This window comes from Pseudopodoces humilis, chromosome 8 (assembly GCF_049639895.1).
Source record: "Pseudopodoces humilis isolate 2021_Gansu_Grassland_sample_001 chromosome 8, ASM4963989v1, whole genome shotgun sequence".
Lineage (NCBI taxonomy): Eukaryota > Metazoa > Chordata > Aves > Passeriformes > Paridae > Pseudopodoces > Pseudopodoces humilis.
Genome location: NC_142207.1, coordinates 19403425 through 19431226, shown reverse-complemented (window position 1 = coordinate 19431226; position 27802 = coordinate 19403425). Strand labels below are relative to the sequence as shown.

General features: G+C 34.5%; 1 protein-coding gene across 6 annotated transcripts in view; it reads right to left on the bottom strand.

Moving 5' to 3' along the window:
* UBR3 (ubiquitin protein ligase E3 component n-recognin 3) overlaps positions 1-27802 on the bottom strand; it is a 103561-nt gene that overhangs the window by 37660 nt on the left and 38099 nt on the right. For 2 of the 6 annotated variants that reach the window (XM_088059171.1, XM_088059176.1), the window contains 13 exons: positions 26680-26822; positions 23502-23598; positions 22925-23066; positions 20590-20694; positions 19537-19710; positions 19297-19326; positions 17436-17896; positions 13474-13562; positions 6737-6886; positions 6055-6188; positions 2977-3087; positions 1214-1426; positions 281-417 (listed from right to left, as the gene is read on the bottom strand). In XM_088059171.1, coding sequence (XP_087915297.1) covers positions 281-417; positions 1214-1426; positions 2977-3087; positions 6055-6188; positions 6737-6886; positions 13474-13562; positions 17436-17896; positions 19297-19326; positions 19537-19710; positions 20590-20694; positions 22925-23066; positions 23502-23598; positions 26680-26822 — 1986 coding nt within the window. The remainder of the gene's footprint in view (positions 1-280; positions 418-1213; positions 1427-2976; positions 3088-6054; positions 6189-6736; positions 6887-13473; positions 13563-17435; positions 17897-19296; positions 19327-19536; positions 19711-20589; positions 20695-22924; positions 23067-23501; positions 23599-26679; positions 26823-27802) is intronic. The other 4 variants (XM_088059172.1, XM_088059173.1, XM_088059174.1 and 1 more) reach the window with 4 other exon arrangements.

Here is a 27802-nt window from a genome sequence, read left to right as displayed (position 1 = left end):
TAAGAAAACTAAAAAAGCATACAACATAGTGTTCTCTGGGTTTTGTACCACTGCTGCACATAGTAAAAATTAACTGAGAGGCACATGTTTTCATCTTGCATAATGCCTATATATGAAAATCAGCAACTATAACCTTGATGTACTGAGTATTCAAGAAATCCTTTTTGGAGAGGATGAAATCTTTTTTAAATGCTTTTTTTTAAAGAAGAAAGCTATCTAGTGCCTAGTACCATCAGTGAGGAATACAAAAGAAAAAATACAAGAAGAAAAATATACCCACCTGGCTACAGAATACATAAACAGGAAATCATTGTCAGGTGATCCAGGAGTCTTACTATAATCTGTATACTTCTTCTGTGTGGTACTTTTTATATCTTTCATTACAGATTCCATTTCTTTACTGAGGTTGGTTTCAGACTATGAACAAAGATACAAAAGAAGATTAGTTAATTTTACCTGAAGAAATGCAGCAGCTGATTGTAAAGAGTAGCAATTCCATATTTGTAAAACATGTTTGCAGGTTATGAAAAAATATGCATTAAAAGTCAGTATTCTGTCTCACAGAAGTGCCAGAATATTTTGGAAAGTTATTCTGATTTGTTCTGAATATGAAAACATAATTGTTTTGTCCATCTCCTAAGTTTAAGAATCTCAGTGCTTGTGCTATTTTAAAATATATTTGCACTGTACAAGTAAACAAAACCACAAAGCATCTCCATCAAGACTTGAAGGTAACAAAATTTAGTATCATTTATTCTGTCATTCAGAGGACCTCATGAAGCTTTGTAACACATAAGCACCAGCAAATTCCTCTTTCTGTAAAATAGTCCATACCTTACGAAGTTCTTAAGAGACATTGCTTAAATAGCTTCCAGTTACAATTACTATTGCTATTTTTTCATTGCATGGAAATTATAAATATATTTTATATTACATGACTTCATTCTATGCAAATTATTATGGAGAAAACAGAAAATGTACTCAATAAAAAAATTATATTAATCACATATTGTCACAGCTTTCAACAGTTGATTTTTAGTAGGTATCACATTAAATGGTCTAAGTTTCTTGATAAGAAAACAATAGTATGTTGTCTTCAATATCAGAAGAAAAGGAACTTTTCGAGGTTGCCAGGTTTCTAAAAGATCACAAATGCAATATAAAGTAAAAACTGAAAGGTAGAGGCAAATTAACAAGGATCTTTCTGCCTTACACTGATGCTTACTGGGAAAGTTCCCAGCTGCTCTTGAAGGTCTTCCACCTCTTGCACAAGATCTTGCATGCACTTGTTACTATGACTTTGCCAAACACTTCTTTCCATGTTGTTTCCAGGATAACAAGGAAGAACGCTGTTGGCAAACTGCCTACACAGGGGACAGGTAAATTCTCCTTTGTCCACTGAAAAACCCTGGAGGACTTGGTCATTCTAAAAGAAAAAAAGAAGATGTAGCTGAAACTTGCAAACAATCATAGTTTTCTTAGCTTGATATTTCAGGTGTATAGCTAAAAAAACCTAAGTCTGAAACCTCAAACTGTAAAGAAACAATAATTAGAACAGTTCCCCATTTTACTGATAAAGGTCTTAGCTACTAGAGACTGTCTTATAATCCTCCAACTCAATTAATTTTCCTGATTTTTAAGCACTCTCCATTGTCAACAATATCCCCATAATAAAGTAGAAAGACTTCAATGGATTATTTCCAACATTTCATGCCTGTTGTTTCTTTCTGACAATTCCTATAAAGTTTGAGACTCCAAGTACAGGCTGAAAAAAGCCTAATCAAGGAGCCATTGCCCAGCAGCGTGAGAACCCTGCTTATTTCTTGTATCACATGAAGGATGAAAGAATGGACACAGTTTGGAAAGTGAGGATATGTCCTCAGTATTCCAGTTAACTGGCAAGAAACACTGCTTCAGCTTCATGAGTTGCCTCCATGGCTTCCCATGCTGATATCTAATTGTATTATGTAAAAATAAATGTTTTATCCAAATGAACACAGGTCTATATAAATTATCTCAGTCCTAAACATGGTAGTAAATAGTCAAAATTATTATGCACTCATCTAGGTACTAGTAAAACATGCTAGATCAGAAGTTCACTTAAATAATCTAGAATCTTCAAGAACACAATTACATGGAGTAACAGTTTGTTTCAAGTTTAATAAAGAATCCACCAGAAAAATTACTTCAGAATTTATATGATGCAAAAAATCACTTTTCCAAAATTCTGTAAAGTGAGACTCTACCATGAAAGTCCAGATTTTGCTGCTATATTACTTTATGTATTTTTATATGTTATTTTATATTTATCTTGATGACACAATTACTGCTGCAAGCAAATTTAAATTAATATGGAAAAGAAAAATTCATCATGGGATCCAAGAAAGGTTGCACACCTCCTAATTTCTTTAGAGGTTAAGTTTCACAGTATGAGCAATGCTGATACTAAAAATACAAAGAATTGCTTGTTAAAATACAAGGAAAAATTTGCACAATTTTTCTCAAAATGAAAAAAAAACCAACAAAAATTAAAAAAAAATCCCTAAACCACAAAAAACAAACTAACAAAAACCACAACCTCCCTCCCCCACCAACCATTCCCCTCCCCCAAACAAACAAAACCCCTTCAAAAGACCCACCAAACCCAAAACCTGAAGAATTATCCTGTAAGTAATCTTGAACAAAAATGCTGGTTAATATGACACAAGAAGTCCTCATGTAGTTTTCATTTTTTTTGCACTGGTTAATTTTGTACAAGATTTTTTCTGATATATCAGAGTAACTGAAAACAAAGTACTTTTGTTAATAATGTCAAGATGCAATAATAGATTAAGTTAGTAAACTCTTGAAACATAATAAAAGCATTCTGTACATTCATACAAAACATTTAATTGATCTGAACAGCATAAATCAAATTGATTTCAGTTAAAGCCGTTCAGATCCAAATAAACAACTATGATCTTCAGTTTTACTCACCCGTAAGGATTCCATGTAAGATTTGTGACAATCTATGTGTAAAGTGTGACCACAAGTTTGTACATAAACACCTCCTTCCCAGCCTATTGACACTGCTTGTAGGCAGGAACTCTAAAGCAAAGCAACAACAGTAAGAAAAAACAATGATTGTATATAAAGCTAAAAAAGTGTTTACCAAAACTTCAAGATTTACAAGATAGACAGATTTTTATTAGCATGCTACCTAATTAAAAGATATCCTGAGGAAATAAAGAAAGAAATCAATTTTATAAGAAGTGTTCATTTATGCTGACTGACATGGCTGCTATTATGCCATTCTTTCCAATAGTTAAATTAAACTTCTGCAGTTCTTGTCACTTAAGATAACAACTTCTTTAAGGAATCTCTTGTATTACTTCATGAAGGTGGGTCTAACTCCAACAGCTGTTCCAATAGCAGAAGTTATCCCATTTACAAGGGCAATATACTGTTCCAACACATTTCATTCAGTTTTGTAGATAACCAAAATAACAATACCACTGCTATATAATTAAATGACAATCTGTTATTAAAATTCAGTGTAAACACTTAGGGGTTTTAATGAGTTGTTGAACAGCATCATATATAACTTATCATAATTGGAAAAGAAAACAAATACTTGTTTAGGGAACTTAGTTGTATATTAGGTTTGTTTTGAAAACAGTGGCCTTATTGGAAGACTGCACTTACAGCTCACAGTTCCAAAAAAGTTACCCACTGGTATTTTTTTTTTTTTTCAGAAAATAATGACCTGAAGAAACAATCACCTCTGGCAAATTTATAAGGAACTCTAGAAAATTCTTTTGCAGAATATGTAACTAGAGTTAGTCTAAGTATTAAATCTCCATTTCTCAAAAACATCATACACAGACTGAAATGTACATTCTGGTTATACATTTAAAGAACAGAGAAAGATTTATGGCTATTAGAATTGGAAAATAATTTTTAATGTACACTGACCCTACAATGGTCTTAATGTATGATGTGAAATCAGAGTACCATAAATAACTCTGATACTTGCATTTTCTAAGGGTGTCCTAGTATATATATATATATGTATATATATATATATATATATGTGTGTGTGTGTGTGTGTGTGTGTGTATTTTTTTTAATTTTTTTTTCCTGCATGTGAGCTGGAAACCAAAGCAAAATTACAAATTTTTGCTGTGGGACGTCCTCCTGTTTACCATGCCTCAACCTGTCATTCATAATGTGCTGTAAGCCTCTCAGGCCATGAAATAAGAAAGACTTTCTCCTGCTGGCTCCTGCATGATTTAGTAGACTGCAGTCTTAATAATGTTGTATGATATACCTAGCTAAGCCCCAGAGAAGTAATATTTCATTCAGAAAAATCATTATTTACTGCATATATCTAATGATGCTACTGAGCAGCATTTGTAAAAGAAGAATTTAACAAAACCAACCAAACAAGAAAATAACCTCAAAGTCTCAGCCAGAAAGGCTTTATTATTCTTGAGCTCAGAAATAAAGGAGAGTCCAAAGCAAGCCACAGGCTTGGGATGGAGCACACCTATATCAAACTATTGGTAAACAGAGAGTACTGTGTGATTCTGGAAACAGTCCTATCAATTCAGTATATGAAATTTTATCTCCTAATCTTTAGTCATACCTCTCTCATACCTCTATATTAAAAATAATCCCTTTCAATGATTTTTCCTTTAATGGCAAGAACTCTACTCCCTGAAAGCGAGCATCAAATTCCAGCTAAGAAAGTGCAAGACAGAAGAAGTGATCTGTTTTGCCCCATCTCTATACAGCATGTAGCTTTTGAATGGCATTTTTGTTGACTTTTTTTCCCTCTAGCTGAATAAGCTAGATCATATTTCATAACTTAAAATTTTTACATCTAAGTGGAATTATTCACTTGCCTCCCAAAATCTATTGGAGGAAGTACACTTGTTGGAGAGGACACAGTTGATAAACAAAAGGACTTGTTACTGCTTAGCTCAGCCTGAACAAGACACTCAAGACACTGGCAGATGTTTCCAGTTTTATGTCCAAAACAATCTAAGGATTAGTTCTTTCATGCAGAGACATTTTTTTTAGCACAGTATTGACCTGAAAATGTGAAAGGAAAAATAGCTAACTCAACTGATGTTTGAAACAGGACTGGAATTTTTGAAAGTAGGATGCATTTGCTCATTCCGTTATGGTGCATGTTAGACTAATCTGCTGGTAGTGTTACTGCACAGAAAGGGAAATACACACTTCAATAAGATCAAGTTTTTGGTAACATTTTGATTGGAACTCCTTCCACTTGTAGTATGTGAACATGTAAAAATAAAGCTCCACTTCAGCACTACTTGAAAGCTTTTTATTACTTCATCAGGAAAAAGATATTAATTAACTATCTGAAACACTAAACCAGTATCATCAATGTCAAAAGAAGAAAAGCTTGTCCATTTTATTCTTTATTTAGCTTATTCTCAGCTAAAAAAATTGCTTGTTAGAAAACAATTTTTTGTTTAGGTCTTTTTGAGTTTCACTTTCCAGCAAGGAAATGCATGATATCTTCCTAAGAATAAGATGTTTTCTGAAAAGATTGACCCATTTTTAGGACTGTATCAAAACAATTATGAATTTTCTCCTTTCCATCCACTCATACTCCCCTTTCTCTGTAGTGGCTCAGAAATCTGTTACAGATTCAAGCAACTCTTTCCACTTACTTTGTGCTTCCAAAATACTTTGGCTACAGGAGAACTGGAGTTTGCTTAGACAATGAACCCAAATTTCAATTGTGTGGTCACACTGGGTTGTGAAATACCTTCTTTTAGGGCGTGTCTGCGTGGATGTTCAATGACTGTGTAGCCTGTAGATATACTAGATGCCTATCGCCACAAATATGACTGGGGAAAACCAGAAGCTATTTATAAATAAGAACCCCATGAAATGTAAACACTTCAGAATGACTGCAACATGAAAAAGCATTCTCTAAATGTAGAAATGAAACTAGGAGAACTCTATGTCCTAATTTCATTTATCTTCTCACATACAAATTTTTCTTAAGTGGTGGCCTTGTTCACATGAAATCCTTACATCTTTGAAGTATCGCTGTAGGGTTGTCAGCCTCACGTCGTGCAGCGCCGCACAGGTATCCCAGGGGTAGATCTGCTCCTCTTCAGTAGTTGGGAGTCTCTTTGGCTCAGTGCTGTTGCGGCATTGCCCCAACACTGCGTGAAAAAAAGCAGCAATACACATGCAATGGGTAACAACAGGCTGAACAATTAAGAAAACAATCAGGCATTTTTGATTTGTAACTATAAAGCCCTTTGTTGATGTTAAAAAGTAAAAACTTACTGAAGAATCTAAATACTGAAAGTTGCTCTTTTGCACTACTACATTATATGCATAGATATAATATACATATATATATATATATATATACAAACACCTCTATCACCTATATCCACTAACACTCGTATCTATGTATGCAGACACATTGATGGCTGTTTCATTTTCTTTTCCTTCCAGTACTGATTTTCCTGCAGGTCTATAATGCACTGATGCATTTGCAAAAGCTAATAGAAAGCAGGAGGGAATTAAACTGTTTGTTCTTTCCCCAAACTTTTAAGAAGTTCCTTATGTGTCTCATAGAGGAACATCCACAAAAAAAATGGGAAACCCTGTGCTTCCAGACTTCATGAGACACAAAAGGGTTTATGCACACATGCTAAAAGCTGCAGAAACACTGCTTTTTCTACAAGCCACACATTCATACCTGAGGACGCTTGTAACAGTACAACTAGCCCTGTAGGTCTGTCTTCAGTAGAAGGGCCACTTTGTCCACAAATAACACAGTCATATATTGCCTCAGAAACATGCTGTTCGGATGTAGCTACCTCCATGGCAACATCAGCATCTGGTGATTCTAAAGACAAATAAGAAATTTGATATTAAACAGAAGCAAAGAAATTCAATTGAGGATTTCCATCCAAGGAGGTCCAATCCATCTGCATTGAGGTAGTGATGAAAAAACTACAAAATAATTTCTCTAGTTTATCTACATCTAAAACATTGTCAGTTGTTTGAAATTAACCTTTCTACTTCCAAGAAAGACCCATACAAAATGAAGTATATGGTTTTCCATAGTGTGGAAATTACTCCCTGTGGAATTAAATGTTTCATTTGAGTTTTGTATTAAACTTGATTTATTTAAAACTTCTATAAAACAGAGAACTAACTTCTATTTCATTAGATACTATACTGAAAACTTGGAACATAGAGAGATTGAGAGCAACAATATGACACTCTAGTAAAACCAGATTTGCTCACAGCTGACTGAAACGACTTGAAGGAAAAATGACTGTTTTTTTAATGGTCCACATTGCTACTTCCTAGGAGCTACTTCTAGGAACTGGGCCTTATTAACGTGCAGCTCTGAAGTATCAAAGCCACTGCATTTGAGGTAGCTTCAATCACATGACAGTTGGTGGTGTTGATTTCAGGGCAATCCACTTTATGCTATGTTACAGTCAAAGAAAGAATTCTTTATTGGCTTGAATGAAAAGCATCTTAGGACTAAATGATCCACTCCTGGCTGCTCAGGAACACATAAAGCCAGCCTCTTAATCTAGAATATGTGGGTTCTTTGTGTCTTTCCTAGAACATAATTTTTCTAAAGGAAAACACTTCCTCCCTACCTTCAACCATACCCCTTTTCCCTCTGATTAAGTAGGCTGAGGTACTGGATAGAGAATCCAAAAACCTTGAGTACAGCAACAGTCTGCATGCAGAATTGCTTTTAGGAGAACTTCTGTCTTCTGAAAGTCTACTACAAGTTTGGCACAGGAGGCTGCTGCCATAAGGAGAGGCCTGTTGGGTGCCAGGCAGAATACTTCTTCGCTATAAAAAGTTCCATGCAATGCTATTGCTCACAGGGCTGAATCAAAAAAATGTTCTAGTAAGTACTGATTTCGTAGTCAATTATTGAGGGTTATATAAAAATGAACCTTGATCTTCACTGACGTGCAGTTGTTAATATTGTACACATGTCTGTCACCATCTAGTGGCAGCCAGATGTACAATGAAATAAGAAGCACAATGCATCAACTGCAAATGTCTAAAACATCCATGGAACTTAGAAACAAATGGTAGGGAGGGAAGTAAACACTTTCGATATTTAACATCACCTCATAATTATATAATGCATGATCATGTACACCTATGGATCAAATGCAAGAAATGACAAGGACTAGAGTTTCAGCTTCCTTTTCCCTCTTTTTCTAAAATATTATCAATATAATAGAAAATATGCAACCAAAATATGCTACATTTTTCAGAAGTGTAGAAAGAAAATACAATGTATCGATCTGATTTTGAGCAATTTAATGGAAGTCATCAAAATCTGTCAATATTTAATTTACAAAATAACACTCATTCATCCTAAACTGCATATTTTTAACCAGAAGGGAAAAAAACCCCAGAACTTAGGATTTAAAAGGTGTTTAAAATTAGTTCAGTATATGCAATTTATACTTTTATTGCCTATGAGGAACAGGCACATAAAAATCAGGCTAATTTAATATTAGAACTCAATGATTAAGTGCATGCTTCCTTCACAACTACTTAGATGTAGGTGTAGCCAGGCTACTCTGGCAAATAAACTTTCAAGGAAAGTAAGCTACTAGCTAGCACCAAGGAAGACTTCCTAATAAAATAATTTGCACCTGAACTAGTAAAAGAACGGGATATTGGAAAGAAATTAAAATCTCAAATAAGTAAGAATACCAGAAAAACTGTAACCAAACAAAACCCCTCACTTCTTTTTGAATTGACACTGATAAACCTCAGTTGTTCACTTAAACTAGCTCCAAAGATTTAACCTATTTGATTTCATAGATTTGTCCTTTGTAATGATGTCAGTGTGTGAAGAAGGAGCCAATGAAAAATACAAGGTAAGTCCCATGGTACTGCTATCAGTTCACCAGGTTTCTGCCATGAGATTTGTCTTATGTTGTAGTACACCTCATCCCCTCACAGTGGGTTCTTTTCTTTGTCCTTAGGAATTATTTCACAAATCTGAATAAATATGAACCTTAAAACACTGAAGGAGGATAGACAAATTTAAACAGTGACAAAAATTCAGGGAACAGCCAAACCCTGTAATTCCCAAGAGTTTTAAAAAAGTTAATTATTTTGCTTTAGTTTTTAGTATAGTATCTATAGTATAGATGATATAGATTTGTACCCATAGAAGTAGAGACACAAAGTTACAAAAACCTAGCACTTCCTACCTCCTAAGAAATTACTGATCTATCTGCTAAAAGCTAGCATACTGATGGACTGCAGAATGCATTGCTACCTGAATTTAATTTCATTTCTACTGTCCAGAGCTAAGGATGCATTCTATTATTTCCTCTACCCAGCAAACCCTGAAACCAAAAGGGCTTTGTAAACACAGAAAATATAGTTCACAATCTCCACTGACTGTAGTCAACATTTGTCCTGCTGTACACATTGTGTCAAAGTGGCCCCTTGGTATCAAAGCAACCATTAGTATGCTAATATTCTTTGCCCTGACCCAGCATATATATTCTCAAGAGATCAGTACCTAATTTATTTTTCTATCTGGGTTCAGAAGATTGAGTGTTAGGAAATATATGTCACCTTGCATTAAAACTCTGCGCTTCTTTTTAAATCTAACTAAGGAATGTTTCATGAAGGACAAAATGACATCCTGCTAAAACACACATTGTCAGAAAGACATAAAAGATCATTTACATACTGATCAGGATGCATTAAAAAAGTTTAAAAATCACACTGGCCACTTCAGAGACATGAAAACATGAAAAAATCGAAGGAATGAAAGATATCTTAGCATTTGTAATTAACAACTTAACCAAATTACCAATTTTCGATATGATAAGTAGTTCAGCAGCTGGCCTGGGACGGATCATACTTTGTTTTTATAAAATTCATAGGTCTTTACAAATACAACTGTAATTTGTTAAAGGCTACTATGAACCTAGACTTCAGTGGTTTTGTTTTGTTCTTATCAAGTCCCTTCTGAAGGTTATGAAGTTTCAAAAATGTCTTGCACAGAGTTACACATCACAAGATAAACCATGGCCTCACCCTGAGGCAGTGCTCTCAAAGAGCTCAGAGGAGCTGTAACCAGGAGCAGGAAGGCCTCTGGAGCTGAAACCAACACCACACTTTTGACTCTCTAGACAGTCCCTCAGACATCTCAAGAGCTCTATTTGCTGTTCTTAGAACACTTTTCTTGGTTTATTTTTCTCCTTTTTTTGTTTATCCTGCAGTCAAACAGCTAAAGACAGCACAGTGGATGATGCTGTTCTATCCTAGTTCATTAACATAACTGTTTCTAAATTTCACCTAATTACTTCCAGGCAAGCTTGAATGGCAGTGCAGTTCTGCAGATGTCACAGAATATAAATAGAAAGTAACAGGGGGCACAAATGGAAAGTGCTACATAATTGGATTTTTTTTCTACAGTAACTATGCGAAAGAAAATGCCAACCTTTATTTTAAGAATCTCAGATGAATTTGTGTATGTCAAGTCAAATAAATAAATTCTACTAGTAGAATGAGACACTTTTAATATTGAATAATTAACATGTAATTAGGTAACTTCCTTTTAAGCCATGTTCAATGCAATGGCAGCATCCCAACAACCAAAGAGGAATACCTCAGGGGATTAACAGTGCCTCTGTGCACTTTATTAAACACTTTAGAAACTAAAAATTATATGGGTTATAATAAAATAACCTTTAAGCTTTGGCTTTTTTCCATGATTCCTATCTCCTCCTAGACACATTTATTTTCAGATTATTTCCAATCTTCTATACTGTCAATAGAAAGGTATTATGAAGTTTTTAAATGCTATGCCCCAAACCAATGACAACAGTTCTCACATTTTAGCAATGCATCACATCTACTTTTCATAGCTGAAGTTTTAAAAGATGATGATATATAAATTTGCCGAAATGACACCAACTGAAACATCGACAAAACAAAGGAGCTGATACTTCACCATCGCTGCATTTTTGACAGTATTATTGCTGTTACAAGAAGTGAACAAAATCAATAAATAAATATACTGCTGTGCTTCAATCTATAAGAAAACTAATTGGTAACAGAGTTTGTGTGAGAGGGGAATGAATTCCTACAGATTTTGGTATGAAAGGTTTTTTTTTTATTTTCAAACAGCTATTTCAGCACTGATATGCTAGGATTCAGGGTAAACTTATGAATTACGTAAGAGTAGCTTTAAACTGAATAACTCCAGAAAGACCAGTTTCAAAATTCTTACTGTATCTTGTATTTTAGTTTTTTGCAAAATAGTTTTTTGCAACATTTTCAGTAATTTTCTGTATCATATAGAGACTGCATTCACAGCTAATCAAACCACTTAGATTCTAAAACCTGAAGAAAATATTCCTGGCAAAAATGAAGCTAAATTTTGAAACAAACTCCATGCACTATAATGGTATATGATGTTACTTTCTGAGAACTATTTTAATGCCAGTCAGATCATAGTACTGAACATATGGACAATAGTACTACATCAGCGTATTTTCATAACAAAGTCAGAAAATGGAATGACAACACAGAAGACACTGAAAACAGTTAGTGAAAATTCAAAGTAATTATTAGTTAACACAATGCCTGGAATTCTATTAAATTGTTGAAAATGTTGTTCAATAAGTTGATTCTATCCAGGGATGTACATGATCTGGTATATCTGACAACAAACACTACATTTTATATTGAGGCATCTGAAGTTACTAATTCTTTAAATACCAAGAAGCAAGTGATTTAAATCTTGCATGCCCAAGAAATTTTTAATGCACAATCATAAACACAAAGACGCAGGTCTGCCTACCTGAGAATTTAATATTAATTAACTAAAAGCTAAGTGTTCACAGTCCTTCACAAAAATAAATGCTGTGTAATTTATTGATTTAGCTACCATGATTCATTCACAAATCAAACCAGATATCTTAAAACATAGCTTATAAAACTTATGCATGGAAGTATCTATGCACATTAATATATATATATGCAAATCTAGCTATATAGCTATTGACAGGTACATGTATATCCATATCTATCTATCTATCTATCTATAGATATACACACATCTGATTTCATATATAAATCTCATCAATTTCAAAGCTGTGATATGTAGAATTCAAAATACAAGTGACTGAGGAGTCAAAGTTTCCCAATTACTTCCAATTAGCCATAACCATATAAAGACTTAATTTTTAATAAGGAGAACTGCAAGGTTCTTCTTCCCTTCTTCCTTACTTCAATGACTTCAATGAATAGATGAGAAACAAATAGCTGGCATTTAATGAGGCTGACTTAGGATACAAAGTTCACAGATGAAAATTAGAGTATTGCACACCCTCCAAACATAACATCATATATAGAGTGATTAATTTCATAGAGTTTTAGTCAGTCTGGGTATTGGACAGGATATTAAAGATCTTCAAGTTCCAGCCTTCCTTGCCTGCTGTGGGCAGGGACATCTTCCACTAGACCAGGTCACTCACAGCCCCATCCAAGATTGCTAAGGCAGTCAAAAGCTTAATAAGTATAAATGAATAAATCTTCTCATCAACCTATGAACTGAAGGGAATTGAAAAATTTCAAAAGACAGACTTTTCCAGCAAATACAGTTGTCAAAATATTTCTAACCAATGCTTAAACTCAAATCAAAACTTCACAGCAGATGATGCTTGATGGAAGGCGGGGGAAGATTCCTGCTTTTTCAGAAGTGCTAATTTTCTGTGAAGTGACCCAAACGACAAAAATATTTTCAACTCCTCAGCTGAACACAAACTAACCAGCATTATGCACTTCTACACAGGAGAATCTGAAAGAACTCATCCTCAAGAAAAACAAGACTTGATTGTGCTGTAAAGCCAGTATTTGAAACAGAATACAATGTTATCACTTATAGAAACTAAGGTGATCTAAAAATTATGTTTTCCTTAGATCCATAAACACATTTAAAAGGCAAAATGTTCACCTTATTGAACTTTGAGGCTATATGAAGAAATAATCTTAAATTTTATTACTACAGATTAAAGAAAAATAATTGTATTTTTACATTTAAAAAGACAAACTAATTTGGGGACATTTTATATTAAACGTAAATACTTTAAAACATATCACATATTGATCATTTAATGTACTGTATGTTAACAAAAACTAGGAATAAATTTATGTCCTACAGATTTAATCTATTCTTTAGCAATTATGTATTCAGTAATATCTGTCATATAATCAAAGTTAAACTCCCTAAGAAGTATAAAGTTAACAAGTAGACACAAAAGTAGAATCTGAGGGGAAAGTTTCCTGTTTGGTTAGAGTAGTTGATGGTTGGGGCTTTTTTGTGTGTGTCTTTGTTTTTTAAACTGAGTAGAAACCTTAATACTAATGTGGAAGACATAAAAGCAAGCAGCCAACCACACAAAAACTTACCAACATCCATGGCAGTTTCCATGAAGCTTTTCTGCCTCGAGGCAAATTCGGCCAACAGCTTCTGTTGCCTTTCTCTAGCCTTCTGTCGTCTGTGTGAAAGAAGGGGGAAGAAGAAAAAATAAGCATACACAATAGAGCGAAGAAAAACCTTTTAAATGTCAAGCTGATTACAATTACCACCTGAAACAGTATCATTCCAAATTAAGGTTGATATAAAGGAATAATTTCCAAGCCTAAAAAAGGAATCTTTTGCTTTTCTAAAGCAGACTTTTTTAAAGAAATTTGCATTACTTGTGTTGTTTGAATCTGAAAAAACAGAAAATCCTGTCTTAAAACATCCGTTAAGGGTGTTCACCAGAGGATCTTTTAACAGATTAGGTCATACCATCACAAGAAAAGGAACCCAAGACCTTAGTCTTGAACCTTTTTTATCTGTTACACATGGGGAACAAACAAGAGAGCAATGTTATTTGTACAAAAATGAGTACTTCTGTGAAAAACCAACATTTGCAATAATGCAATAATTAATAGTATTAACAATAATAAAAGCCTACCTCACTCCCTTTTGATATCATGATGACATGAGAAACAATTATGAATAGAGAAACAATTATGAATAATTTATTTTCTAGCTAAGTCTCCTCACAGTGGTTCCTTCTCCCCCACTTCCACCCAAGATACTGGTCACCAACAGCTTTTATACTGGGATTTAAAGAACCTTGAGATTGCATTCAGATTAAAAGCCCTTATCTCCCTGAAGCCAAGCTGACTTCACTAACTTTTCCTCATTGTTAATCACAGCTCTGGATTTATAAAGGAAAAACATCAGAGACTTACTCTTATCTATCCTATTTAAACTGTATCAGTGACCTGTACAAGGCTGTATGACCAGCTATAAAACTACCTGTATAAATATATACTGCAGTGGGTAGAGGAATACTGATGGGATGTAAAAAAATAAAGACTACAGACACTCATTTTCTTTACTCTGACATGAGTTTACAAATAGAGGAAATGGGAGAGTAGAAGTGGGAGAACCAAACAAAAGCCCTACACCACAACTGCTCACCACACAGAAAATGCCCTCAGCTGAGGGGTTTACACAGCACCTCCCCAGTGCAGCTACAGAAGCTTTATCAGAGCTACAAATTCTGTGCATCAGTTTACTGTGCACTTTTTCCACTGCTCAGAGATGATTCAGATAACTAATATGGGCTTTAAAAACATCACTTGGCATCTGATACCATGACGGGTGAGTCCTCTTTAGTCTCAAGCACTGTCTGATTATCAGTGTCCTGGCACAGGAACTGGCATGCACGGGCCCAAATCAGCTCACACAGTATAACCTGTCATCCTGAAGTGACTTGCTTATAAGTCAAAGCTTCTAACTTGTTTTCTTAAAGGCATCTGAAAGACCCAAATACCTCTGCACATTTATCTACAATGTACAGTCACCATTTCTCAAAATAACTTCTATTTACAACATCACTAAGATACATTATTCTGAGGATCAGACCAGAACATTCATTAGACTTGATTTTATTTATTTCTCCCTGGAAATTTCTCAATAAACACCTTGACTAAAAGCAGAATGACTGTAAATAGATGCATTTAATAAGAAGACATAAACAAACTCTGACAGATTCAGTACAGCTCAGTAATTTTCCATGATGGCCCATGGGAATATGACACTGCAACTGAAAAAATACTGCAAGCAGCTCAAGCTTGCTTCTAGTTCTGTACTTCAGTTTCTATGGCAACAATCCATTGCCTGAGTGATGCCATTATATGTTGAAGTAAGCTAAAAAAGGTGATTGCTTAACGTTCTCAGCCTGCTCAGTCTTCACTGATACAAAACTGGAATTGAGGGGAAAATTTAAACAATCAAAACAGTAATAATTGCAGCCTGGCTTTATGAACATTGTCACTCCGTGGGTTTAGTCATTTCAGTTACAACATTGTCCTTCAAAAAACATCATGGGTCCACCAATACCATTATAAGTTTGAGAAGAAGACAGTAATCACTCAGAACAACAAAAAATGGGAAACATTTATTTTTACCGTTGCTTTAACCCCCAAACTTAACTAAAAACTTAGCATGCCTCCCACAGACCCTTGAAAATATCACATCCTTTTATAGAGGGAAAGGAATGACCTTACCCTTTACTATATGAAAATCTACTTGTTTCATCCATGTCCCTGCTTCTCCTGTAAATAAATCTAGCACTACTGAGTACCACATTAACGATTATGTGCCCAAGATATAGCTGTGTTTTATCTAAAGCAGCTATTCACTCTTTTTCTGATTAGCAATTTTACATGCTAAACCTTGACTATTTCTCTCATTAAATGAACTATTACAATTAATGTTGAAAACTAAACAATTAAATAAACACTACCAAGACAAAAATAATTTTACTTTGTAAAGTATGTAACATACAAATATATTAAATCTATTTTCCATATTCTTATATCTAATTTTCCAGTGTAGGCCTTGGACGAAACAGAGATTACAATGAAAAATTTATTTTCAAACAAATAAAAATAGCAGAAAAATAAAAGTAATCCAGAAACCAACTGAGTCAGACGACTACACTTTTCTACTCAAATTTCTAGAACCGTAACTACATATTCTGGTAACATAAACCCTTCAAAAATACTGCATGAACGTACTCAATTGTCTTCTTGTCCATTCCAGCCTGTGCTCTCTACTTCAACTACTGTGGTAAGTACTTTGACCTGAATTCCCCACTTTCTACTCACTTTCTCACTGTCCACTCCCTTCAAACCCCATGTTCCAGCCTTTTGCAGCAGCCAAGTGTCAGTCTCTTCCCACTCCAGTCACCTCTTCTTTGCAGCTGAGTCTATGACGTCCCCCAAACATCAGTATCTCTCATACCCTCCAGACATTTGCATTCCTATTCCACATTCTTCTTCTCCTACCAACTCTCAAGACCCCATTCTTCCCCACTGAGATTTTCACTAAAATCTGGGTCTTTTAATTTGCTACTCTTCTCTGAGTATTTTTGTCCTGACAACCCAGCTCCCCATATAACTTTGTAACATCCCAGCTTGCCAGTTTGAGTCTTCCCATTATCAACTGATCACCTGCCCTGGCATCTTCTCTTTTTTCCACTGGTACACTGACCACAGGGTTCCTCCTTCCATCCCAGTTTCAACACTACCCCTGTCATTTCTAGCTTCCACCTCTTTGTCAGCTCTAGTTGCCATCCCCTAACCAATTCCTCTTCCATAGGACTCTCACGCCAATACAACATTCGCTGAAAGCCAAGAGAAGCAGGGCCTCTGCATTCAGTTTCAACACTGCTAATAATCTGGGGACTTTCAAGATCCATTATTAAAATCAAATTCAAAACTGTCCAAACTTTAAAAAAAATAAAATAAAAATTCAGCCCTAAACAGATATCTGCCATGTGAGTTTTCACACCACATAGTAAGAAAATACAAAGTTCTTTTTTTTTTTTTTTGACAAGAATTACAAAAAAAAATTTAAGTACTTTTAAAATTGAATGGGTCAGGCAAGCAAAAAAAAAAAAAAGAAAAAGGTAGAATTACTAAACCCATATATTGTAAACAAAACCCCAAAACAATTATGGTGTGATGTGTGCCTGTGAATGAAAAGACAATACAAATAAAAATTCTAACTTCCCTTCAGGTTAAGCCACAAAAACTAACACAACCTTAATTCTACAACATAAAGGGTGAGCATGTATATCACATGAAATTATTATTAAAACTTTCTAATTTAAAGATCTAAAAGAGCAAGGTACAAATTCTTCCTCAGTACCCATGTAAATAATGTATATTCAAATCAGATAAAGAGAACTGCAAGATTATGACTTACTCTTTTAATATGTAATTCATACAAAATCCTAAAGATAAATCAATTGATGCACAACATACACTGTCCTACTGCCCCTTTATCTTGTTATTAATGTTACCTTTCTTCTTTATCCAAAGTTTTCTTCTCTGCAGAACTAATCTTTTTTGGCGGTACCGGAGGTGTCACCTTCCTGCAGATCTCCTCAATTATACGTTTATTCAATCTGCTCTGCACAGCAGCTTTCAGTAAAATTCTTTCTACTGCCGTCATTCCATCTCCATGAGAGTATCTTGGAATTTCTGGGTGGATTAAAACATCCACATCATCCAGCCATGGGGGATAGTAAGAGTTTTGTTTTCCTGAGAGTTTGTGATGCAATTTAATTAGCAAAGACAGTATGCTTTCTTTGACTTCTAGAATGGCTGTGGTTAACTGTGGAGTTGCACCAGGTGCTGACCACTTCATCGACGTTTTGGGCCGAACCACCTGATTTGCCTCGCTGGTGTTCCGATTGATGATCTCCTGAAATTTCTTTCTACGTTCTGCGACCAAACTGAACACTTGAGCTGTCCCTGAGTTCTTGGGAAAAAATTATGATTAATTTTCAAAAATATAAGTATAAACAGCACACATTTCTAAAACTATGGAAAATATTTGACGCTAGGAAGAAAAATAAACGGAAACTTAAAGATTCTTCACTCCCAAAATGTATTGAAAATTAGGATAGCAAAATACTAAACTTGCATATTGTATTTTTGTACAGGTCTGTTATATGTAACTACATAAAAAGCCAAGTACTAAAGGCAAATATCCATACCAAAGCAGCTAACAACTGGTTTTACACTAGTCTAACTTACAATTCTATTATCTAAATATTTCCTTAGTTTTTCCAGAATAGTAATAATTTCAGTATCTTTATGTGATTTAAATGCCTTTATTCAAGTCTACTGAGCACTGTTGCACAATGTAACTCATGATGACACACAGGTGAATACAGGTGACCCCACACATCCCCACGGGAATTGAGCATTTTATCTGGACTAATTAGGTAAGACCCAGAAGCCGCATACTCCTGTTAGCCCGCAGAACTTGCTATCCAGGGCATGTGAGCATGAGTGCAGTTACACTAATGACAGAGCCCATTTAGATCTATCTTGTACTACTCTTGCTTGCAGTACCAAATCAAGGATACATATACTGAGTCCGCAGACATTTCCTCAAGGTTTTGAACATGAAATTCAGCACTCTAACATCTTATGCTCTCCTCCTCAGAAGGCTGGGCAATTAAGAGATGTCAAATATAAAAATAAGATTCTGACCATCACCTCACCTACCTTCTTTATGTTTTAATCTATCCTACTTTAGATTTTACGACATCTCCCTACTTTAGATTTTGTCTATTTTTCTGACACGAACATGCAAAAGAAATATCCACTGTATTTCACTACATCTGGCACACAGTAATCTGAAGTGCTGTATACGATAGATACAAAACCAACACTGACACAGATTCTATCATCTACTGGCTACAAATCTTTCAGGATCCCACCATTTACATATTCCTTTGTTTTCACAACAACAACAACAACAACAAATTGCTATTAATCATTTCAAAAACACTTTCAATTACCTTGACTCAAGAAAGCTAGGACTATTCTACATTATTAAATGTTAGTAGTATCTTGGCAAGATCAAACAGGCCTAAACACAAAGCTCAAGCAGTAAGCTACCAACAGCATTTTATATTTGATAGGAAGCTTTTATTTCCAAATACATATTAAAAATGTAAAGGCATTTCATTGCTTAAAATTCTACCACCTAAGATTACCATCAAGAACATGAAAAAAGCATGAGCCCTGGCAATACAAATTAAAAGGAAATTCAGGAAAATTAGAAGATTCCACTGAATGTTAAGGTGAGCACAATTAAAGCACATTGCTAGTTAATCGCTTAGGAGAACAAACTGCACACAGATCTACCTCTCTCTGGAGGCTCTTCCGCCTTGAACTCTGGTAGATTGAGGACAAAAAAAGTCATTAAACACATCATTTGGAAGGAGGCATAATTTGAATTAACTTCTATTTCTGCTATCAGTACATACAGGAAAAACAACCGAAGGAAAAAAATATCCTAAGGAATTCATAAAAACACTAACAAAAATGCAAACACAGGCAACAACTTAAACTAACCTAGATAATCTAGTGCTTGTATCTACTTACTTGTGATGAAGCTAAACCATCAGAACTTGTACTTGCAGGTGGTTCTCTCTTCACCTCAGGTGCAGTTTCTGGTACTCTTACTCGGACATAGTTAATGAAGTGACGCATGTTAGAAACCAAGTTACTACCTGGAAACCAACTATCATGGCAACGCTCCTGTCCACCTACAGATTCCTAAAACAATTAAGAAAACTGTGGTATACTTTCTCTTAAGTATTAAAATAATTTTTTCTGCTTTTGTAACTGTATTACAGAGGCCATAATAACTCCTTGAGATATGAACAGTATGTTGAACATTATGTAGCTCAACAAAGCTAATATACCTCTTAAAAAATTTGTAAGTGATGTGAGGCCTGTGAGGACCACAGGTAAACACAGATAAATACATAGGTCTAAGTATTTTATATGAATATAATAAAATACAGCCAGCTAGTTGCTAGCTAGCGGAAGTAAAAGGAACTCCAGGGAGTAATCCAAAGCTGGACAGTCTAAGATTAATAGAAAAGACCAGAACTATACAGAAATCAGTCTCTGGAAAAAAATGTGGCAAATTCTTTGTCAAAAAGCAGTGCTAATCAGTTAAAAAACAATAGTATAAAGTGATGATATAAAAAGAGAAGAGAATCTGGAATCACAAAAATAATGGCTCTTCAAATATCATTAAAAGTAGAATTCTGACTAATTCACATATTTTACAAGATACAGATCTGCAGCAATAAAATGCCCAGTGATAAGGGTTTCAGTTGAAAATGTAGAGCTTTTTAGACTCAATTTAATTTTTTTTTCACAATTTCTAGTACTTATTCACAGAGTAGTAAAGATCTGATCAATCTGTGTTGTCAGACTACATATAAAGAAATTGCTGAACACAATAACAAGATACCATACTCTTTCTCACAACAGTATGTTTTTATTAGTTGTTCCCTATCTAAGTTAATAAAGATGTTTTATTCTAACTACTATGGCAAAATCTAATTTTAAAGAATACTGAAGCATTAAAAAACTGTATTTTGTACATGGTATTCTGAAGAAAATGATGGTATTTATTCTTACCTCCTCATCTGATTCTTGTTCAGGAGAATTTTCCAACCCCAGCTCAATCAAATATAAAACCATGCAAAGCACATGCTCTGATAAATTCTGATGATCCATTAATATCTAGGTAGGAAAAGAGAAACGTCATAGAAGATTAAGACTTCAGTAGATGTAAACTTAAAAAAGAATGTTCTGGATAATATATTTTGGACTCTTCCATTTTTGAGGATTTTTTTTTTTTTAATTTTTTTTAATTACTTTGAGGTTTAAAAAAAACTTAACCTTTGCTCATCACCACAAAAGCAAAATTTGATATTATGTCTTTCCAGTCAAATAAATTTGTACCTGAAAGATATTACTAGTGTGATTAACACCAGAGTGACAGGTACAGTTGTACAGGCACCACTACTGCCAGTTACATGCAAAAAGCTGCTCCAGGCCTTCCCTTGCCATGTCATCACCGAAAGCCTCATGAGGTCCTAGTCCTGTAAGCAATGTCAGCATAACTGGGAATACCACAAAGGTTAACATCAATTTTGCAGCCACTTCACATAATCTTTTCTAGTTATAAATAATAAATGACCTTATCTTTATTAAATTAATAATTTCCCATATCTTTCTTCTAATACAGCTTTCAGTGCATTGAGAGAAACAACCAGTACTGCTAAAATTAAAAACCAGGACAACTTTCCTCTTGAGAATATTCTGAATTTAAGGAAAGAAAATGGCAAAAAAAAGCAACTTACTAAAAAAGTGTGTGAGAAAATACATTTAAAATTTCATTGTAGACAGGCTACCATACAAATTAGTGTTTCTAGAGCGTAGCCTAGTAAGGTTTTAAATATTACTTGGTTTTGAATGGATGAATTTTCTAAGTAGATAAAGCCATCAGAAACATCAGAGAGACAAAGTTCTTAAAAAAAATAACTTTGTTTTACAATAGCTTTTCTAAAAAGTGACTGATAAGCTGATTTAATCAAACCCAACCAAATCTGAGATGAAAGAAGTTATTTAATTAAAAAGGGGACTCAATATTCTGTTAATATGAAGAGCACGTGTAATTGTACCACTTTCAAAAGCCATAGAAGCCAATACCAGAATCAAAAGTCATATTGACCAATGCTTCTGAAAAGTAACATCACCAAATACAGTTTACTGTTCTTCCACAGGAAGTCCCAAAAGCCAAGAGACATAATAAAGGCTGTCATGAATTGGCAAAATTTCACAAAGAGAGCAGTCATTATTTAAGGCAACCCACAGAATCAACCACTACTACTATGTATTTTCCACCATCCATAAATCTGGTGGAAAAATATTTGGTATTCCAGCTAAAACAGCAACCCAGTAATGTCTAAGATTCTCAAGATTTAAGCCCTCAAAGGTTCTTAATGGAAAAAGAGAAAAGGTGGCCAAAGAGGCCCAAGCAAGACAGTAAAAGATGAAGCATTCCTTCCCTATATTCTCTGCTTTTGCTCCATGTCAAAACATTATTTCATCTTCTACATAGTCCCAAGTTCTCATTTCCTTCACCAGCCTTCCTGTAGTACAACAGATAATTTCTATTCAACAGAAATTTAACAGTGAAACAAAATATGAGTTTTAGGTAAGTTGGGAGCCCTTAAAAGAGTACAAAATGAAAAGTCTGCCCAGGAAAAAAGGCTACTCAAACAAAGCAATTTTTTTAGTTCCTCATCCGCCTCTGCAGCACACTGCTTTGAAAACACTTTCTAAATACAGATTCAAAGTTCATTTTCTGATGAATGGACTCTTCAAAAATGATGCGGTTCTCTTGAAGACAGCAGCTAACTATCACAGATAAAACCAAACACAGCTTAAAGGTACCAATTAGCCCCTAAAAACAGTTGCTATAACATTATCAAAAGCCAGAATGTATTTGGGAAATGATGTTAGCAACAATTGCAGTTACGAGACTTATTTGACATTGAGGATTTAAAACCATTAAAGTTGTGTATTTTTGAACAGGCACCGCTGATGCCTCAAGAGCCAAAGGAACACCACTCATGCCACTGTGCTCTCTGAAACCATCATGGAAGAACAATCTGAATGGCAACTCTGATGGTTAATACAATGTTCCTCAAAGTAGAACAGGATCTTCCATGCACTTGGGTAGTGACTTAGTGTGTGTATATATGAAACAATTATTCATGAAATAACCAAAGTGGTAGGAAAAAAACTCATACTAGACTTGAAAAATAAAACCAAACCAAACCAAAAAATATTACATAAAATTAAACCTGACTACTCCAAACAAACTTTAAAAATCATGCTTCTAAGAACTTCCGTAAAAAACATGGAAGTAAACCAATGCACTTAATGAGAATCATGACTGTACCTTGTAAAGAAGTGTGAAAAGAACAATGTGCAGCGTTTTACAGTGCAAAAGCTTTATGAGACCTCTGTAACTTGGGTGTAGTGGTGTTCTCTTCTTGTAAGGAGGCCATGGGTTTCCAGGGAATTTGCCACTTTGCTTCAAGCTGTTGAAACAAATGTTAAATGATGAAACTACTTTGAACACTGCAATAATGTAGAAACCTGCCACTGCTACAGATAAACTTTGCTTTGTGTACCTAAAAGTAAATTAAATAAAAATAGATAAGGCTCCTTCAAGTAAGTTGTAGATGATTTTTAAACAATTATGGTTAAATTAATAATGGTTAAATATTTCATCTGTTATGACATTCACTACTTTGTCTATGGCCCTTCAAATGTATTTTTAAACATTTACGGAAGAGTAACAGATTAAGATAACCAAAACTCTAATATTGCTTGTAAATTTATAGACTATATACTCAAGAACAAATCTGGGGCTTGAAAACACTAATAAAGTGATTAGCATTACCAGATAGAAAACAAAAAGAATTGTGGAATGAGCAGTATGATGTTGCATTTCTAAAAATGATCCAACTTACAATGCTGTGTATCTGTCCATTGCAGACTGCACATCTCTACGGTAAACTGTTCGAAGTATTACCATGACAGGGTCAAATTCCTTATCCCAGACTTCAGCTGTTGTTTAAAAGAAATTATAAGTTAACATTCTCTTTAAAGACCTTACCACTTATTTTAGATTCTCTTCTTAACTAGCTTTAATTATGTCACTTCAATTATATAATTTTTCCTGTCAAACTACAGCAATTTATAATAATTCTTACTAATAATACTTCCTATACTAATAATTACCACTATATATTAAAATAGAATAATATTTTTTGCAAAATTTTGATTGGTTTCAAAACAAAAAAACCCACTCTATTAGGCAACCCAAAAAACATAATTTTCTGTATGCATCTTGTTTTGCTCTTTTTCATTTCCAAGTATATGTGAGAAAAGGCTTACATTATTTTTCACTTGCTACATGATAAACACAAGCCTCTTGAAAGTAGGAAGTAAAGACTGTGGAGTTGTTAGGAGACAAGTTATATTTTACCAGTAAGTGTAGTGAACAAAATTGCTGCAACAACACAATTTCTTGCTCAGTATCAAAAACGGTCAAGCTTTGTATCAAATAATATTTGTGATCAAAGCTTTAAAATTATGCTTTTGTTTTATAACAAATATTTATGCATTATTTCAGCATTAAAATGTTAGTTACATCTGTTTAATTTAGTAGCTCTAAAGTTACATCCAGAGTGGCTGTTCAGAGCAATCACAAACAGAAAAGTCTAAACAGTCTACAAAAATATCCCATTTGATGGCCTTTCTATTTACAAGTTATTAAAAACCAAAACGAAGCTCCAATCTAAAGCCAAATGAAGATATTAATTCTATGAACTGTTTTGAAGTGTTTAGCTCTCATAACACAAAAAAGGATGGCAAGATTCAATGACCCCAAAACGAGGAAGAAACCCAGTGGATACAGAATTTTAGCTCCACCAGCAGGCGTAACGCAACACATGTGCTTACAACATTCTTCCAAGTTTCCACAGGCAGAAATAAGCAGCTTTACCACACTTCTGGGATTAATTTTCCCCAGGAAAATTAGGCTGGAAGACAAGTGTCTATACTCCTACCTAGAGGTCTATCCTCTATATATTAACCCCTGCTAAAGCTAACAATTCTACAGATATCCTCATAGACTGCTGAGGGAGAACGCTTTCCAAAGTTTCCTTTGTGTGAAATATGATTGAAATTAGCTTGTGAAAAAAAAACCCACATTTTTTTCTGGACATAATTTAGTATTGCAGTCTGAAACACACACCAAGATTGTTTAGGTTGCTAATGCATAATAAGAAAAAAGGACTGAGTGAGCCATACAGTGAATATCAGATATGCACACACAGCTCATCTTCAGCACACAAATCTACAGTGTGTAGAAAGAACTTGTCTCTGAAAGTTAATTTGGGTTGGTTTTGTTGTTTTTTTAAAATTACGGTTAATGGAAGCAAAATCTAGGGATCTGTGAACATAAAGTTCAAATTTAGGGAAACAAGGGATTAGAGGGAATTGATCTGATCATGACTTGCTTTAACTGTGACAGGCCAAGAACTACAATTCTTAAAAACAACAGGTTTGAGAACCTATGTAGTCTTATGGAGAATATGACACTTAAGAGGGCAAAGAAAGCCATGTCAGCTTTTAATCCTGCAAAAGATTTTTCAGCATTTATTACTTTAAGAAAAAGGGAATCTGTATAGTGTGATAAATCACTTCATTATTCAATGCTATAGATGACATACTTAAGACAGTTTACCTCTGGAATAAATTGTTTACCTAACTTAAAAAAAACAACCTATATACAAAGTACTCCAGACACTGTAATCTAGAATTAGATTCCCTAAATATAAAGTGCTATAAGTAAAAATAGTATAATCTATCTCTTTTTCCTTCATACTGTGTTATGAAAAAGACCAGCATGTAAAAAGCTCCAGAAACCAGACAGGACATAAGGAAATGTAGTTTATGTAACATTAAGTTATTTTAGATACATGGGTGTTAAGCTGCTGAATTACACATCAAAGAACAGAGATGAATAAATTCCCAAAACTTTGGTTTCACAAAATTACCTCATTAGTTGTTAATTTGTATAAAAAGCACTTTATTGACAATTTAATCTCCCAGTACAAAACCTGGCAAGCAAGTTATCACAATACCAGTACCTACATTAACCACCACTCCCCTCCAAAAAATCATCAAAACCAAATGTTTCCAAAATTGCCAGACTCCAGCCTTCCCAGTTCTCAAGGGAGGTATGTGAACTTCCTCAGGGAGGAAGGAGTTAATCCCTCTTCAGCTTTGCCATTAGCCTGAAGCACAACCAGAGCACATGGAGCATTTCAGATTTCCACAGGCTTATCTGCTCAGTGACAGGACACAGTAATGGAACACTGAGTTCTTAAATTATTTCTCTCCTTTGATATACCAATGCTATGTTGAGACCAATTTAGATGACAAGATGGTCAGGGAAAGAAACTTGTTATTTTTGCACTGTATGCATTGTAGAGTTACAGAACAATATTCTATAACAAGGCTAGCCTGAACTTTTTCCTAGACCCTCACTACTGACTGCAAAAAAATGTTACATGATACTAATACAGATAAGCAACATGAAATAAAGAATTCTGTATCGTGGTATCTTTAATAGTCAAAAGTTGGAGAAGTTGAAAGAAAGTATCTTTGCAATTGACATTTCACTAGTGCAAACAGTTCTAAACTCTACTAAATATACATCATATTTATTTAAATCATATGAGTAATTAAGTATGCAGATCAGTAAAATACAAGTAAGGTAATTTTTCATTCCTCTATTTTCCTTTGCTTTTTGAGGGTATCTGTTTAGTACAAGAAGTTCATTTTCCCTCTAGATCAAAATCAATTTATTGATTGTATCTAGATTATTGATACAGACTACTAATGTCTTTAGCAATGCTGCTAAATATAAGCCATGGACAATACTGAAAAAATCAAGTTTTGTGGCACTGGTAGGTTTGGCTTTTTCATGGGGAGGATGGGGTAGAGTTTCCAACACTAATAGACTGGGTTTGCTTTTTAGGTTTTTTAAGGAAGAAAACCCACTACAACAAAACCAAACAAACCCTGGTTAGGCACCTTACTAATGAGTACGTTGCAAGAGAACACTGATTACCATACCTTTAGGTGTATACATTCCTTGCTGCATGGAACCTCCAGGCTCAAAAACAGGGGCTTTAAAGTCAGCAACTGCTGACAGGACTGATTCAAAGCTTAAGCTTCCTGGAATAATCCCACTTTTAGGATTAGGGTTTTCTGGAATGTAATACTTATGTTAAGGAAAGCAAAGTTAATTTAGTTGCAGGACACAGAATTTCACTTCCCTCTTGATATTTGCAGTCAGTCATTTCAGACCACATCTCAGCAGTGCTCTGTGCTTACCACAAGAGGTCTGTATGCTCCAGCTGCTAGGAAGAATAACTGTTACTGAAGAAAATCTAAGCCTCCTACCTAGGACATTAAACTTTTTTATGTAAGACTTGCTGCATGTTTGGCTCAAACTGTTAGTATTAATGAGATATAAAAGCCACTGCCTGTAGTGTATATAAAGTTTCTGTTATTGCCTTTATTTACAAACATGTTGTCTCTCTTCATAGGGAGAATATTTTGTATTTACATCCAAACAGAAAAAGCAAGCAAATAGTTCAGGATCCATAAACACAATAAATAATTCTGCATCTCGGATTCCATAGTTCTCATTTTTGGTAGCAATACTTAACTGACCTCCTGACATTACCCTAAAACACAGCAGCACTTACAAGGAAGTAAACTTCTGTTTGGTGATTAGTGATTACTTATATAAATGATTTCCTTATTTTATATAGTTAAGTCATTCACTTAAGTGATTTGTTCCTAGTAATCGCTTATTTAACATATTTGACTGAGTTACTAGATCATATCACAATAATAACTCTTATTATGCATTTGTTAGTCTCAATCTCATCCTTTCCTATCTTTGTATTCCTAATATTTTTGTTCAATGCCTATCCCAGGATTGCAAGCTCTTCTACGCAACCACAACAAGCTATTTAATTAGCCTAACAGACTAAGAGTGATAGCAGGAAAACCTGCATATTTATAGTCAGCTGTCCAGGGACATGAACCCTGTGCCTGTGCAGAAGGACTCCTCCTTAAAGTTTGCTATTCTTTCTCCATAACACATGCACTTCACTCTAATGTCAAAGCAACATGCAGGATTGCTATTATTTGCATTTTCAGCTATTGATAGCAAAAGTCAATATAA